Source organism: Equus przewalskii, unplaced genomic scaffold (assembly GCF_037783145.1).
Source record: "Equus przewalskii isolate Varuska unplaced genomic scaffold, EquPr2 contig_11810, whole genome shotgun sequence".
In the NCBI taxonomy this organism is placed as follows: domain Eukaryota; kingdom Metazoa; phylum Chordata; class Mammalia; order Perissodactyla; family Equidae; genus Equus; species Equus przewalskii.
In genome coordinates this window covers 8,051-24,082 of record NW_027226930.1, presented here as the reverse complement: position 1 = coordinate 24,082, position 16,032 = coordinate 8,051, and the positions used below count along the sequence as shown (strand labels likewise).

General features: G+C 58.7%; 1 protein-coding gene and 1 long non-coding RNA gene across 2 annotated transcripts; one reads left to right on the top strand and one right to left on the bottom strand.

Annotated features, from left to right (window-relative positions):
* Positions 1-6,048: 6,048 nt before the first annotated feature.
* Positions 6,049-9,163, bottom strand: LOC139081267 (uncharacterized). The gene is made up of 2 exons (XR_011536382.1): positions 9,025-9,163; positions 6,049-6,387 (listed from the first exon to the last, which is right to left on the bottom strand). It is a non-coding gene; the product is annotated as an uncharacterized lncRNA (long non-coding RNA).
* A 1,754-nt stretch (positions 9,164-10,917) lies between these two features.
* LOC139081266 (mesoderm posterior protein 2-like) lies at positions 10,918-13,235 on the top strand. The gene is made up of 2 exons (XM_070606742.1): positions 10,918-11,781; positions 12,581-13,235. The coding sequence occupies exons 1-2, from the start codon at positions 10,918-10,920 to the stop codon at positions 12,839-12,841; spliced, it is 1,125 nt and encodes a 374-aa protein (XP_070462843.1). The 3' UTR covers positions 12,842-13,235.
* The last annotated feature ends 2,797 nt before the right edge of the window (positions 13,236-16,032 follow it).

Sequence of the window (16,032 nt, the reverse complement as noted above, 5' to 3'; positions counted from 1 at the left end):
GAATTGTGAAGCTCGGCCACTCCGGAAGCCACGCCCTACAGCGCACACTCCCCCTCTTATCCAGAGTGGAAAAGGCACAGGGACGGCCCAGCCCCACCCTGGATGTGAAGCCCCCTTGGGTCTCTGATAGATGGGGCCGTGCTTGGGCTGGAGAGGGGGCTGCAGCCACCTGGAGCCCAGAGCAGTCAGAGGGCCCAGCAAGAAGCTCCCAGCCTGTCCCCCACCACCCTCCTCCCCCTCCGCCCCCAGCAAAGGCCCCCAGGCTCCCAGGGAGCCCCTCCAATGGGCACCCCCTCTCCTCACACCTTTAGCTCCTGGAGCCACTGAGTTGGCAAGCCATATGGAATAGATTATTCTAGACCCATGCTAATCTGATTATCCTGGTCATGGGTCAGCTGGATGCGCAGCCAGTGGAAGTCACAGAGGCAGAGGGCTGCTGAGGAGGGAGGGGTGGGAAGAAAGGAGGGAGGTTTAGCGGCTCCCGGAAAGGCGCAGGAGGAAGTGACAGGTCTCCCGGGTGCTGGGAGCCAGCCTGAGATGCTGGGGAGCAGACAGCGCCTCTCTCCTTAGGGGAGACACATTTATGCTCCTTCGCCTCATCGGGGTGCGTGTGGGAGGGTCGAGCCTTATAGTGAAACGTAGGGAAACTGAGGCACAGCGGGGTCAAGGGGCTGAACAAGCTCAAAGCAAAGATGCAGACATGTGAACGTGGGGACACTTGTCACATGGCACCTCAGTTTCCCCAGCTGTAGAATGCAGCAGGGGCTCAGACTGCCTGTGGGACATCTTGGCATTGAAATGGCCTCCCTTGGTTAGAGCCTCAGGCCAGAGCCTTGACCCCTGGCATCCAGTGTCCTTGAATCCCCAGCCACAGCCAGCAGATGGCGCTGCCAAGCCACCTGGGATCTCGGGATCTGAGCAGGGCAGACCACCTCCTACCAGTCAGAGGCCTTTTTTCCAGGCGAGGGCCAGTGTGGGGAGGCGGTGGTGGGCACCCGGAGCTAAGTAGATGTGTCAGAGATGCTGGGGCTGGCTTAAGAAGTGCGTGAAGTCGGCTCAGCGTCAGTGTGATGGGCTGTGTGACCCCAGACAGGCCACTGACCCTCTCTGGAACCCAGTCTGCTCATCTGTCCACTGGGAAAAACCTGCATCTGTGTGCAGAGAGGCAGAGCAAGATGGAGCCCAGAGGAGGGAGGAGAAGGGGCACAGGCGCAGGAGGGCAGGGGCCAAGCAGGGACCAGGTCCCTGCCTCCCTACACGCCCCTAGGAACAAAGGCTGAACAGGGTCAGACCACAAGCTGACCACAGCTCTCGGCGGGGCAGCCTGAGGCTCTGTGCCCTGGCTGACTCCCTGATAAGGATTTGCAGGCCCCACTCAGCTGCCAACTTGGGGCCTGTCCACACCAGCCCCCCAGGAAGCACCGGCGGGGGCTCTCTAGGCAGGAGGAACAGGTCAGGCCCCTTCTCAGCCCCCTGCCCTCGCTGATGCTCGGAACCGCACAGGGAGAGCCAGGACTAGGTGAGCCCCGCCAAGCCGCTGGGTGGCTCAGCCCTCGGCCCCTCCAGCTCCTTCCCAGGGCAGGGAGGGAGGGCGCCCCCACCTCCCCAGAGCTAGGTAGACCCAATAGAAAGCAGAGTCAGGGCTCCCAGGACTGAGCTGGGACTCCAGGCAGGACCTCGGGAAGTGGGGAGCCTCTGGGCACAGGATCATTTGCCAGAGGCTGCGGGACAGGGACATCCCTGGGCGAGTGGAGAACCTCCAGGGGGAGGGGACAGAGCTTAAATTGACCAGATACGAAATCAAGCGGGAGAAGGGTTTTACATGGTCAGTACTGAGTATGTGCCAAAGCCTGAGGATGGGATGAGCTCAGTCCTCGCTCTGGAGGGACCCCCAGGAGAAACCTAAGTCTAGCCCTCGGCCTGAGTCAAGGGTTTTCTTCACCCTTGGACACTGTGCCCCTCCCAGACCCCAAAGGTGACCAGGCTGGCTGAGCCCCAGGTTCCTGGTACAGCTGCTGGTCACCTGTGACCGGGTCAGCCTTGACACCCCGCCTCCGAGCTCCCGAGGCTGGCCCGAGGATTCAGAACAGCTCGCTGCCCTTCGCACAGGGGCTGCTGTCGGAATCATCCTGATTAGAAAAGACTCAAGGTGCGAGGGAAGCCACACTGCCGAGTAACAGCACCACGTTGCAGGAGACTCTTCCCCATCACACACGCCACTGACACAAGCGAAACACGAGAAAAGAAAAACCTAAGACACAACCCCGACATCAAACGTCATCCAATGACACCACACCCCGGGTAAGGGTCTGCCGTGTGCAGGTGTGTGAACGCACGGACACAGGCTGGGGGCCGCCCCAGATCTGGAATCACAACCAGGCCTCGTGGTGGGTGAGCGGCAGGTCTGGGTCTGAGGGTCATCAAGGAGACTTGCGTCTCATCTGTAATGTTTAAATTTTTCACAGGGAGATTGCATTTGTATATTACATGTGCAATTTAAAAATAATTCTTGAAATATGGGTGTCAGGCTCACCGATGTGGCACCCTCTCAGAGCCCAGCAGAGAACTTGTTACTCAGCCGTCCCGCCCCCGGGGAGCACGAGGCAGGCCTCCGGAACCTCATTTCAGAAGTGCACCTGCTGACATGGAAAGTGTTCCACACGTCGGTGAGAACAGCGGCTACAAGACCACGCGCCCTCTGTGGGCCCAAAGGGACTGGAGGCAGGACCGGAGCTGACAGTCCTAACAGCGCTCACAGCAGCACCGGGCACGGAGCCCAAAGGGGGGAACACCCCAAACGACCACGGACAGACGAATGGAGAAGCAGAACGGGGTGTATCCACACAACGGAAGGTCACTCAAGCATGAGGAGGAGCGAAGGGCGGACACCTGCTCCACCAGAGACGAACCCTGAGGACCTCAGGCTACGGGAAATAGCCAGACACCAAAAGATAGATGTTGTACAGCTCCATTTATGTGGGGTTCCCAGAACAGACAACTTGTCAGAGGCAGGAAGCAGATTAGAGGTGACCCGCGCTGGGGGAGAGGGTAGAGGGGAGTGCTTGCTTTACAGGGACAGGGTTTCTGCTTGAGGTGGTGGGAAAGTTCTGGAAATGGAAGTGGTGATGGTTGCACGATGGTCATTAATGCCACTGAAGATGGACACTTAAAAATGACTAACATGGCAAATTTTATGTTATATACACTTTACCACAATTTTTAAAAATTTTAAACATAACATACAAAAACTTTTGAATTGTATACTTTAAACAGAATGTATGGTATGTGAAATATATCTCAATAAAGCTGTCTAAAGAAAAAGAAAAAATATATACCAGAAGCTTCAAAAAATGGAAAAACAAAAGCCCCAACATGCCCTCTCGATGCCTCTGTCTCTGTTCATGTATCTGTAGGGACGCTAGAAAGCTCAGGGGGCAGAGATGCGGGCCCACGTGTGCACGTGCTTCTCGCTGGGTGCAACAGGGGGTGTTTAAAATTCCCTTCTTTTTGATTGCGTATATTTTCCCACTTTTTTGTAAGAAGCATTCATGGCTTTGGTAATTAAAAAAAGAAAGGACGGAGGGAGGGAGAGAGGGAGGGAAGGGCGGGAGGGGAGAAAGCCTTTGCAGAACCCACCCCCAAGCCTGTGCCCATTCCAGCAGATGGGCCCAAGCCCCTGATGGCTCTGGGAGCTGAGGTGGGGAGGCTGGGCCCTCCTCCCAGGGCTGGGGGCCACAGGCCTGGGCACCCTCACCCTCTCCCTTTGTCCTTCTCAAGAGCGGCAAGACCTCATTGGTCCCTCTCCAGCAGGGCAGGCAGGCAGGCCGTGTGGAGCCTGATGTGCTGAGCACATGGTGCTCCCCGATCCTCCCAGCAAGGTCACCCATTGTGCAGATGAGGAGACTGAGTCTCAAATGGGCACTGAGCTGGGCGTGATTGGCCCTAGGCCTGAGCTGCCTCTGCTGGGCCCCGGAGCTGGACCAGGGCCATGAGGCAGGCCCTTCCTCCCCAGCCTCCTTGGCTCAGCTTTCTTGTTGGAGGGAGAGCAGTGGGTCCACCTCCATGTCCCCAGCCTGCTGGGCAGCTCCCCGCACGCCTGTGGCCCCCAGCCCCTCCTGCACTTCCCCAGCCAAGAGTGGCCACATCCTCCCCACCTTTCTCCACGTGCTCTCCTCAGGGCTCCTAGGCCCAATCCCAGGGCCCCTGCCCCAGCTCCAGGCAGCCCCCGCCCTCATGGGACCCCACTGCTGGCGCCTCTGCCCCAGCTCCAGGCAGCCCCTGCCCTGATGTGACCCCCCTTCTGGTGCCCGGCCCTCATGTGATGCTTCTCCTGACTGGCACTCTGCTTCCCGCTCTTCAGCTCCCAGCCCTTCTCCTTCCTCAGAATGTCTGGGGACCTCGCCGCCTCCCTAAGAGTCCGAACTCCTCTCTCAGCAAGACTTGCCCACCCCTACTCCTCCCTGCTGCTCGCCCCCTTTCCCCTGCTCCCCGCCTGCACCCCGGGCTCCAGCCCACCTGGCACTGCCCAAACTAGCCCAGGGCTCGCCACTGCCAGACGTGGGCCACATGGTCCCCTTCTCCATGAAGGCCCCACTTGCACTGGGAGAACGTCCACAACTGCAGGTCCCTCCCTTCCTCCACCTGCTCTCGGGCCAGGGAGCCCCTCTCGCTCGCTCGTGGTCCCAGCACATCAGGCCACCACAGACTCAGAGCCCAACTCATTCCTCTTCCCTCTTCCAACCCCCAGCTCCCCAAGGGCAGTGCAGCTCACCCCTCCCTGGAGCCTCAGTGGGCCCGGGCAGTGTTGCCCAGTGGTGTGGGCACGGCCTTGGGGGTTCAAATCCTGGCTCTGGGGACCTGAAGCAATGGTGTGACCTCTCTGGGCCCCATTTCCCCTTCTGAGCCAGTGGACAACAGTGGCTGGACGACACGGGGTTGGGGCCGGGCACTGCACCGTGTGGAAGGGCTCTGAAGACAAGGCCAGGCTGAGGCTCGCCCAGGGTGGCCTTCAGTCCCAGGGGCCACTCGGTGACCTTATCCTGGTGGCTGTCCGTCTCTGGGCCTCCCAGTGACACTGATGGTGCTCTGCTTGGCAGGGCCTTGTCCCTGGGCTTCCCTGGCTGTGCCGAGAGTCACATACCAGCCCCCGGGCCAGGGGAGGCTGACTCCGGGCTCCTGGAGGGAGGGGCCGGTCCAGGCCCCTGTCTTCCCCCACCGCCCCCCCATCCCAGGGACACAGGCCTGATCTCCCCTGGGCCTCCTGGGCAGGGTCTGCAGCCCCTTCTCCCAGCCCAGAAGCGCACTCCCGGCTCTGAGGGCCTGGCGTCCTGGGGGCCCCTGCACACCCACTTTCCCAAGTCGACACCTTCTGCCCTGGAGGTGGTGGCCTTGTGTCAACAGGCAGAGCGGAGGTGTGAAGGTGGCCACACGCTCGCTGTGACGAGAAGAGCACATGCTCCTGCGGCCCGTGCCCCCACCCCCCACTCTGCGTTCCCACAGCCTGGCCGCCCCCGGGCCTGGGAGGGACCCACGGAAAGGAAGGGCCAGGCTGAGGGGGCTCCTGTCCTGGCCCTGCTCCAGCCTGCACTGCCAGCCCGGGAGCTGAGCTGAGGGTCCCGGGGGCCTGGTGGCCCAGCCCCCAGAGGGCACCCAGCTGCGCCAGAGCTCTGGGCACAGAAAAGGGGCATGCATGTGTGCATGCAGAGAAGGGTGTGTGTGTGTTTGCAGAGAAGGGTTTGTGTGTGTGCAGGGAAAGGGGGTGTGTGTGTGTATGTGTGTGCAGAGAAGAAGGGTGTGTGTGCAGAGAAGGGTGTGTGTGTGTGTGCAGACAAGGGGGTGTGTGTGCAGGGAACAGGAGACCATCCCTCCTGGGTGACAGGCCTCCTGAACCAGTGAGAGGGAATGGGGTCACCACTGTTTCCACACCTGGACGCCTGGAGGCAATGACTGTCACACCATCTCTACACAGCTGCTGGGCACGGGATGCCCCTGACCCTGAGCTGGGAGGGCACAGGGCCCTGCTGGTCCCACCTTGTGAGAACTGACAGCTTTTTCCGGTCTGTCAGGATCTCTTTATTTACTTTTTTTTTTGTTTCACGTGTACATCATTATATTCCAATTTGTGTGTATACTGCACCGTGTTCACCATCAGAAGTCTAGTTGCCATCGGTCACCACACAAATGTGCCCTTCCCCCACCGCCCCACTTTGTTAGGATCTCTTGGGATCCTGGCTGTTACCCTGTTTACTTCTCGGGTTTGGATCTTACCCCAAATTAGATCGGTTCACGTCTTCACTCAAGATCATAATGTTGCTCATCACGAGGCTCGGAAGAGATCTGGTGGCACATGACTAGAACCTTCTTCCAGGTGAACGTCCGTCCATCCATCTGCGGGAACATTGAGTCTGACGTGAATTCACTTAAGCGATCTGCCATCCAGCTCACGTGGCCCCACTGTCGACGACGACACCCTAGGAACTTAACTCTCGTGGACAGGAATTGTGTTGGGCTGCTCACAGCACACCCCCAACATGACAGCAACCTAAACCGGATGGTGATTTATTTTCTGTCACAATGAAGAAATTCCGGGGTACACATGCTGGGCCAGTGTGGCACTTCCACGTAGTCATCAAGGCCTCAGGCTTCTTTTTGCTCCACCATCCTTACTGTGTGATTCTGTCCTTGACGTTGCCTCAGGCTCACAAACTGGTTGCTCAAGTGTCTGTTGTCCAGGTAGGAAGAGAATATAAGAGGGCAGAGCCACAGGACCGCACCTCTCTGCTTTAAGCAGCTTTCCCGGAAGCCCCGTCCAACACCTCCACCAACACCTCAGGGGCCGTTCCACCTGCAAGCGAGGCTGGGAACTGAGGCTTTTCAGCTGGGCAGATCACCACCCACAATAACACAGGGTCTCGTCATTAAGGAAGAAAGAACAGAGGCTGAAACAGACCCCGGGTGGGCAACAAGAAGTGTCTGCCACACTCGTGAACAAGCCAGCGCCTCCTCCGATGACAGGAAGGAGGGGGTGAACCTGGTGTCACTGGCACACTGAGGCCCAGAGGTGATCACCTGACCCAGCAGCACATCGCCACAGACGTCCCCCCTGTCGACAGGTGAGTCAGATGAGGAACAGAGCAGAGATGGCCCGAGTGGAAGCCCCGTGGGGCAGGGCTGGACCCAGCTCCTTGGCCCCGCACCTGGGACAAGTGCCAGCACAGGAGGATGGATGCTTGTGGGTGCCAAGGCTGGAGGCCAGCTGGACGGACACCTGGGCTGGGACCCGGCCCAGCAGGACAAGCCGGTCCAGCCGTCCATTCCTGGCCTTGGCTGGGCTGGCTGGCCCTGGCTCCGGCCCCACCACCTGAGCTCTCCCAGAGCCTCTGCCCCACAGTTCTGCTGGCCCTTTGCCACAGGCCAGGAGCCCCAGCACCCGCTAAGCTGGACCCTTATGCTGGGTCCACGGAGGAGAAAGGCTGGCAATGGAGGCGGGGAACCGGAAGTCTCGGAGAAGGAAGGCATGCCCTTCTTCAGGGCCAAGGCTGAAGATGTGGGCCCCCTACTCAGAACCCAGCCTCGTCCTTCACCCGCTTCATTCTGCCGCCCCGAACTGGCTAACGCAGGGCCCACAAACAGGCTCTGTGCTCAGTGCCGTGCCACACATCATCTTCATTTACCCAGCAACTGAGGAGAAAAGTGAGGGTCAGCTTGCTGCCCAGGTTCTCACGGTCGGTGAGGGTGGAGCTGGGCCCCTAAGCCCAGGTCTGTCTGATCCCACAGCCCGGCCTCCTGACCATCAAACTCCACTGCCTCCCGGGCTGCAGGCCCCGTGAAGAGCTGGGGGCCACAGCAAACCAGGCCAAGGGCCCCCATTCCAGAACGCGTGCTCTGACATCCCACAGCCCTCAGGGCCTGGGCTCTGGGGCTGGCCCCAACCTGGGGGCCAGGCTGTCCTGGAGAGGAAAGGACAGCATGCAGAGCTCTGTGCTGGCGTGGATTCCCATTTTCCCTAGACCCTTTCCTGGGAAATCCCTCCAGGCTGCCTCTAATGGGTAGAGGGTGGGAGAGAGGAGTAATCGTGGATATTCAGAACCTTCCTGGAGATCACAAGGCCATCCCAACACTGCATCTCTAGCTGCCCGGGCACAAGGCAGTGCTATTTGGCAAAAATTAAAAAATGCTAAAGATGCGTCAATAAGGGACTGACTGTGGTATGAGCACGCTATGGAATATTACACAGCAGTTAAAAGGGTGAGTCAGAGAGCTCAGTGTCAACAGCACGTCGATCAGAACCTTCAGAATCCAGATCAAGAAATATATACGAAACCTGATGAGTTCGTTCACAACTGTCAATTACACGTAAGTAAAGTCCAGGATAGTACAATATGTCAAAATTTTATAGTATTGTGCAGCCTTGGACGAATATGATGATTTATTACAAATGATTTGCCATTATTTCAACCTAAGAAGTGTAGGATTGCCTGGTTTCTAAGTCCCCGCTGCCCTTAGGAAAAGCAGTAGTATCTTTTCTCTGGGTTTACACCCTTTTAAGTCATGAACCGTTGCATGATAACTGCTTCTTTCCAAAGAAAACCTGTTTGAAATCAAGGCCAGGGTTAATGGATTCCACCTTTTTTGTGCGCCACGGACAAACTACAACTTTCCTCTCCCCAAACACAGCAGCTGGAATAAAGTAAACAACAGTTGTCGTGACCAACGTTGTTCACTGTCAATCCTTGCTCCATCATAACGTCAGAGTGGTAACTGGGGCACACTTTCTCCAATATCGTAAAATAAGTTCCTGAAGAAAGTGATGTAATTTCACCATTGAAAGTTTATCTGCACCTCCTGCCATTTTATTTTTTTTCTTACCACTTAAAATTGCCCACTATGATGAAAATGGACATTTAAATCAACTATGACAACTACGACTGAGCTAATATGCGCTGGCATGGAATGCTCTAAGATACACTGTTGAGTGAAAACAAGCAAGTTACAGGCAACATGCCATAACGTCACCTCACTTACACTGCGTGTTTTCTGAAGACACACATGTTCCCGTGAACGCAGGGGCCAGGTCTGGAAGGACACACGACGACAGAACAGCAGCTGTGACCTCTGGGGACAGGTTACAGGGAGTCCAGCTCCATCTGCGGTGTTTCCATTTCTGCAAAGAGAATGGATTAGTTATGTCATTGGAGTAACTAAAAGTTAATTTTTAAAAACAGCCGTAAAAATACTACTGGGCACCTACTACTTCAGGCTGGCAAGGGCTAGTCTGTTCCTGAAACATCATCGTGTTGACCTTTACTTATTGATTACGGATTTTTTTATGTCACATCTGCTCAAAAGTCCACTTGGCTCCACATGGCCTTGCGAGTAACATCCAGCTTCTTAGCCTGACCCCAGCCAAGGCCCTCCAGTTCTCCACGCCGCCATCCTCCCACAGCTCCCGAAGCACCTGGGGGAGGCCCACTGCCAGGCCTTTGGTTACGCGGTTCCCACACCCAGAATGTTCTCTCTCTACCCAAGTCCTCCTCACGGCTCGATGCTCGGCCGTGACCTCTCCTCCTCTGTGGTCCAAACTCTACAGTCCTGGGCCCCCGTTTGGCCCTCAGCCCCGAGTTCAGCCTTTCTCCCAAGATCACCAAGAACGCTGACGCCGCCTCTAACCTGGAATTACTGCTGAGGAGTGACGGCTTTTACTCTAAAACTTCATACGTCACAGTTTGTACGAGGAGACTGTATCAGCAGTTCTGTGAGTAGATGCTCTAATTATGAGGCCTGTTTTATAGAGAAGCTCAGGCTTAGAAAGGTTCAGGGCCCCGCCCCAGGACACACAGCTAGTTGGTGGTGGAGCTGCTCACGAGATAGCAGCCTGACACCCGTCTCTCCCCCAAGGCTGAAACCTCACAAAAGCACAGACCACGACCAGCTTGTTCAGCCTGGTGAGCCTGACACTTACCACCGGCTAAGTATTTAAATATTAAACAAATAATAAAAAGAATAATGCCTACAAGCATCTGGAAACGAAAGTGCCTTCTTTATAAAACGACAGCAGCAAGCGTTTCGCCACTTGCCAGGCCACACGAGGCGGTTCCGTGGATGTGCCCTTAGTGCCAGCACCACCCCCGGTGGTCTGTTATGTCATTACTGCTATGAGGATGAGGAAGCCTGAGCCTCAGAGGAATCGAGTGACTTGCCCAAGGTCTCACAGCACACAAAGAGGGTCTGACTCAGCCCTGCTTGGGGGGTCCACCTTCCCCCATCATCACCCACTGCACCCCATTCCTCTTCTCCAGGATGCTCTGTTTTCCAGGGACTGTCATTAACTGTGTGCAGTGTGATGACTTTCTCAGTGTCACTCAGCAAATCAGCAAGTGCGGTTCCAGGGGACCCTGGAAGGTTCACGTGTGTCCCCTCCTCCCCGTGGCCAGCACTGTGGCCGGGTTCCCCGCGGCTGGCCTTGGAGGCCTCCCCAGCAAACGTGCAGGCCCTGGGTGGAAGTCACTGGGCACAGCCCCCCGGGGGCGGGTGATGAGAGAGGCGGCCGCTCTTCCCAGGGGTCCATGAGTCACTTGAGGGACAGCCCAGCCCCTCCAGACCATGCCACTGTCCACAGTCCTCTGGCTCCTGGGCACTCACCCTGAGCGGGCGGGGCAGGGGGTGGGACAGGGTGAGAAGCTCAGCAGCTCCATCCAGATGCGAATCGAATCGTCCTCACACACTTACCGAGGGGTCAGAATCCACACCTCCGCAAATGGGCCCCCTTTCCCAGGGCCCCCCAGCCCAGACCCTCCCTGGCTCTGTGGGTTTTGACACCTCTCCGTCACCTGGTGGGGGGCCCCCTTGCACCTCGGGCCCGATAAAAGCTCAGGCCGGAGCTGGCGGGCGGGCAGCCTCCCAGAGCCGCAGCCGGCCATGGCCCAGTCCCCTCCTCTGCAGACCCTCCTCGGCCAGGATCGCTGGCTCTCGCCCCAGGGCTGGGGCTGGGCCGGCCACGCCGACTGCACGTCCCCGGCCTCCTCCTCCGACTCGTCGGGCTCGTGCCCTTGCGACGGCGCCCGCGGCCGCCCGCAGCCCGCGCCCCCGGCCCGCGCAGCCCGCGCAGCCCGCGCAGCCCGCGCCGCAGAGGCCGCCCCGACGGCGCCCGCACGAGCACGGCCCGGAGCCGCCGGCGGCCCGCGGCAGAGCGCCAGCGAGCGCGAGAAGCTGCGCATGCGCACCCTCGCCCGCGCGCTGCACGAGCTGCGCCGCTTCCTGCCGCCAGCGGTGGCGCCCGCCGGCCAGAGCCTCACCAAGATCGAGACGCTGCGCCTGGCCATCCGCTACATCGGCCACCTGTCGGCCGTGCTGGGCCTCAGCGAGGACAGCCTGCGGCGCCGGTGCCCGCGGCCCAGCGCCTCGCCGCGCCCTCGGGGCTGCCCGCTCTGCCCCGACGGCGGCCCCGCGCAGGTGCAGACGCAGACGCAGACGCGCGGCCCGGGCCTGGGCTCCACAGCCGGCGCCGAGGTGTCCTGGGGCTCCCCGCCCGCCGGCCCCGGGGCCCCGGCGGCACCCGAGCTCCTGGGGAACAGGATCCCCGATATGGGTCCCTGGGTGACACCCCCTTACTGCGCTGGGATGCAGTCGCCCCCGCAACTGTCTCAAGGGAGAGCCCCCGACGCGGCCCTTTGGACGCCGCCCCAGGTCTGCTCGGGAGCACGGACGGGCCCAGAGCCCAGGAGCCAGGCTACGTACTGGACGCCGCCCCCCGCGGCCCCGGAGCTGGCTGCGGGGTACCAGGTACGCGCCGCCAAGGCCAGCGCTGCTTCCCGCGGGGTGGTCCCCAGGCTTCCACCTGAAATGGAGGGGCTGGGAAGGCTCTGTCCGCAGAGAATAGAACAGTTTTTAGATCCGGGGTTATCTAATCCAACGCTGGTTAGGGTGGAGAGAAGCTCTAGGGAGGATGGAGAGGACCCTGGCCTCCTTGGAGAAGAGGTGGGGCCCTGGGGATTTAAGGCCCCTTCACTTGTATCCAGAAGTCTTTATAGACGTGTAGAAGGGGGAGTCCTCTGACTTGCTGCAGAGGCCAGGACGGAAGGCCGCAGGGGCCACTGTCAGGAAATTGGCTCCAGGTGCTCCAGTGAGTGTGGAGGGAAGGAGGACCCAGCCGGCCCGGGGGGTAGGGGCTTCCTGAGTAGATGGGCTTGGAGCTGGTGACCATGTTTTCTTCAAGCTTCGTTCATTCATGGGCCGCATAAAAGAGCCTATTAATAACGAAAGTTTACTGAAGGCTTACCATTCTTGGCACTTCACAGGTATTAACTCATTCAGCCTTCCACGATCCCCGTTTTACAGAGGAGAAAACAGAGACTGAGAGCTCGTCTGAGTTCCCGTAGCTAGAGAGGAGGAGGGCTGGGAGTGAACCCCGGCAGCGCATCTCCAGCGCCAATTCTGAGCATCACTTTGCCTCCCCGCATCCAGGGCGTCCATAGCGTCCGGGCTGTTCAGGAACTGCCGGGCACCCTCTGGGGAGCGTCCACTCCAGATCTCAGGACCTCAGGCTGTGGCCCACAACCAGCTGCTCTTGTCTTTCTTGCAGGGTATCTCTCTGTCTCTGGAGGCCTGTCTGTTGCCAGAAACTCTGCCCCGCCCAGCATGCCAGAGACTCCAGCCTCAGACCCAGCACGGATGCTGGAGCCACAGTGCAGAGGTGCTGGCTCACTTGGAGGACCTGGGCCCGGGCCCCGCCTTCTGCCTCAGTGATGACAGCCCTCCCCAGAGCTCAGGCCTGCAGCTCAGTGGCTGCCCTGAACTTTGGCAGGAAGAGCTGGAGGGGGCCCACCTGGGCATCCTCTCCTAACGGCCTGGCCTGCCCCTTCTCAGCCAGGAGTCAGGCCTGAGGTGTGGGGCGCCCTCCTCACTGCCTACCTCAGTGGTTTTCCAGCTTGCCTTTGGCCAAGGCTCCTTTTCTACGTGATGTCTGATGGAAGAAGTGATTGAAACAGGTCGTGGGTGGCCTCCCGGCTGGAGTCAGGGCTGGAGCAGTGCCCTCCACTCCAGACTCCCCCAGAACGACGGATGCTCTGCAGAACACAGCCTGAGCTGCAGTGACATAGTGGCTGCTTGACCGAGAAGTGGCCGGGCTGGACTGGGAGGGGAGCAGGTTCAGGGTGGGGGTAGGGCAGACGCTGATATGCTTTGATTTTGTACTTGAAAACAGAACACCAAAAATCTGGCTTGATCTGTTTTGCTTCTACCAACCTGGGTTTTTGTTGCCTCTGGAAAAGAAGTGTTCCCATCCTGTGGGGAAAAGTCACGCTGCTCTTCCCCTCCTGGACTCCAGGCCTGCCAGGGCGGAGGGGGGCCTCACTTGGTGGTTTGACGGTCTTTATTGCATCTGGCCTGCTGTGCAGGTGGCCCAGGCGGCTTCACACTCGGGCCTGTGCACTTGCCTCAGACCCACGGCCACTGCCCTTCCCGTTCCTCTGGGGCATTCCTGCTGACCCGCAGGGCTCTCTCATGACTATATGAAATCGTTTCCAAAGGATGCTCGGGAGTGGCTCCCGCATGCTAGGCCCAGTGTGTTAGGTTGCTAGGGCTGCCTCAAGAAAGTACCACAAAGTGGATGGTTTAAACCACAGAAATGTATTTCCCACGGTTCCGGAGGCTGGAAGGCCCAGATAAGGTGTCAGCAGCTTGGTTTCTTCTGAGGCCTCCTTGGCCTGCAGACGGCGCCTCTCACTGCGTGCTCACACGGGCTCCTGAAGGCTGTGTGTACGTCTTAATGTCCTCTCCTGAGGACACCAGGCGCACTGGATCAGGGCCCATCCGTGTGATGTCGTTTTACCTTAATTTCCTCTTCACAGGCTCCATCTGCAAATACATGCACATGCTGAGGTCCTGGGGGTTAGCACTTCACCCTGAGTCTGAGGGGAACACAGTTCAGCCCACAACACCCAGGATTAGGTGCCAGAGAGCAGCATTGCCCAACTAACAGTGAGTTACAGGGAAGTAACGATCAGAGCCCAGATCAAGGGGGCAGTGGTATACCAGGTACTTTGGGATCAGAGAGGATGTGACATCCTGGAGGGAGACGGTTGACAAGCTGGTCTCATTCTTGAGTCCCTGATCCATCAGTCCTGCTGCCTCGAGTAAGAATAAGAGGCCCTCCAGGAGCCCGGGGAGGAGGCTGGGATGCACCAGCAAAGGCTGCCGTGGGCTTAGGACCAGCGGTGGGGGACTTCCTTCTGTGTCTGCTGACACGGGTCGGGGAGGGTCGCAGGTGTTGGAGCCGGGTGTTGAGGGGTGTGCAGGAGTTGGCCAGGAGGAGGGAGGGAGGAGTGACCCAGGCAGAGGAAACGGCCTGAGCCAGGTTGAAACAAGCGGCAAACGTCTAGAGTTGAGGGAGAAGAACGGATAGAGTTGGAAAAGGAGCTCGGAGGCAGGGTGGCGAGGCGCCCTGCATGGTGGGGTGTGGGCCTCTGTTTCCAAGGTGATGGGGAGGGACGGAGGTTGGGGAGGGGTGAGCTGGTCGGAGCCGCTCTAGGTCCCTCTGGCTGCTTCACAGAGATGGAGCTGAGCAGGGAGGCCCTGTGACGGTGCCGGGCGAAGACGGGGAGGAAGACCAGAGCACGGGCTGCCTGAGCTCTAGGCCACATGCAGGGCCTCCATCTGAGGTGCTCTGTAACATCAGGCAGGGCATTCCCTCTCTGTGCCTCAGTTTCCCCATCTCTGAAAGTGGAGCAGGCTTAGGTGACCACTGTGGTGCCTTCTTCCCCTAACTTTCTAAGAGTGGCTTCTGGTTCCTACCCCAGGGCCCTCATGTCCGCACGGGCTGCCAGGGGGTTTGTCATCCCCCTCTCCAGGTTACACACAGCAAGGAGACGGGTCCAGGGAGCGACTGCCCTGGGCGCATGTTCCATTCCGCTCTCACCTGCCGTGTAGCGTGGGCATGCTGTGACGCCTCCCTGAGCCTCAGTGTAGTGTCCTCAGCTCTGAGGTGGAGACAGGAATGGGCCCTATGGCTCCGGGCTCTCAGGCTTCGCTCATGGTCACTGCCCGACACGCAGGAGCCAAAGAGAGTCACACGAGCTGAGAGGGGACGCAGGCCTGTGCTTCCCTGCCCTGACTGTGTGGTGAGCCATCTGGCTCCAGGGTCCCCTGCTGAGGGTGATTCAGTGCCTCTGGGCCCTGGGGTTGTAACAGGATCCCCCAGGGCTCTGAGCCCCCACCAGGTTGGGAGTGTGGACACAGAATGACCACTAGCCATTCAATGAATGAGAGGAATAAGGTGAGTTTTACTTGAGCCAGGGGGAGGACTAGAGCCGCGAGGCCTTCTGCAGAGAAGAGGGAAGGGTTCCAGGGAAGCGTGGCTTTCAGGACACTGTTGTGTCTTGTAGAATGGAGAGCATACGTTCAACACACCCAGGAGACGTTTTCAATGTTTCAAAGAAGTATTTACTTGCAAATGAGCAGGTCAACGTGACCTGATGTGGGGAAGGGAAAGGCATTAATATGGGGAGCATTACCAATGGGGCGAAGGAGGGGAGGGTGCACTCCTGTCTTCAGAGGGTGCGCTCTCTGACGGTTACGCAGGTGTGCAACGTGTGTTTGATAGACTTCTTTTTGTTGTTGTTGAGGAAGATTGGCCCTGAGCTAACATCTGTGTTGCATGTGGGACACTGCCACAGCATGGCCTGGTGAGCGGTGTGTAGGGCTGTGCCTATGAACCCTGAGTCACCAAAGTGGAGCAAAACTTAACCACTATGCCCCCATGACAGCCCCATAAGCCAGGCTTCCTTAGTTCAGGCTGCATCAGTTTGAACCCCAACGGTTACCCCATATTCCTCAGAATATATACCATCTTCTTCACCCCTCACTTCACAGGAGAGGACACACGCCCAGGGAGGGGAGCAGCTTTCCCTCGCCCCCAGCTAGGTACGGACACCAGGCCCCTGACTCCCTGTCCAGTGCTCTCTCCTTCCTGAGCAGACCCGAGGTCTCGGCTCCACGTCTCACAGCATCTATGCAGAGGCAGACCCGAACAACCGC

What these genes read in the sequence shown, in the direction of transcription:
- LOC139081266 (XM_070606742.1), top strand. Translation starts at nt 10,918, where the DNA reads ATGGCCCAGTCCCCTCCTCTGCAGACCCTCCTCGGCCAGGATCGCTGG. An exon ending in AGCTGGCTGCGGGGTACCAG is followed by an intron (nt 11,782 to 12,580) that starts GTACGCGCCGCC and finishes TCTTTCTTGCAG; the next exon opens with GGTATCTCTCTGTCTCTGGA.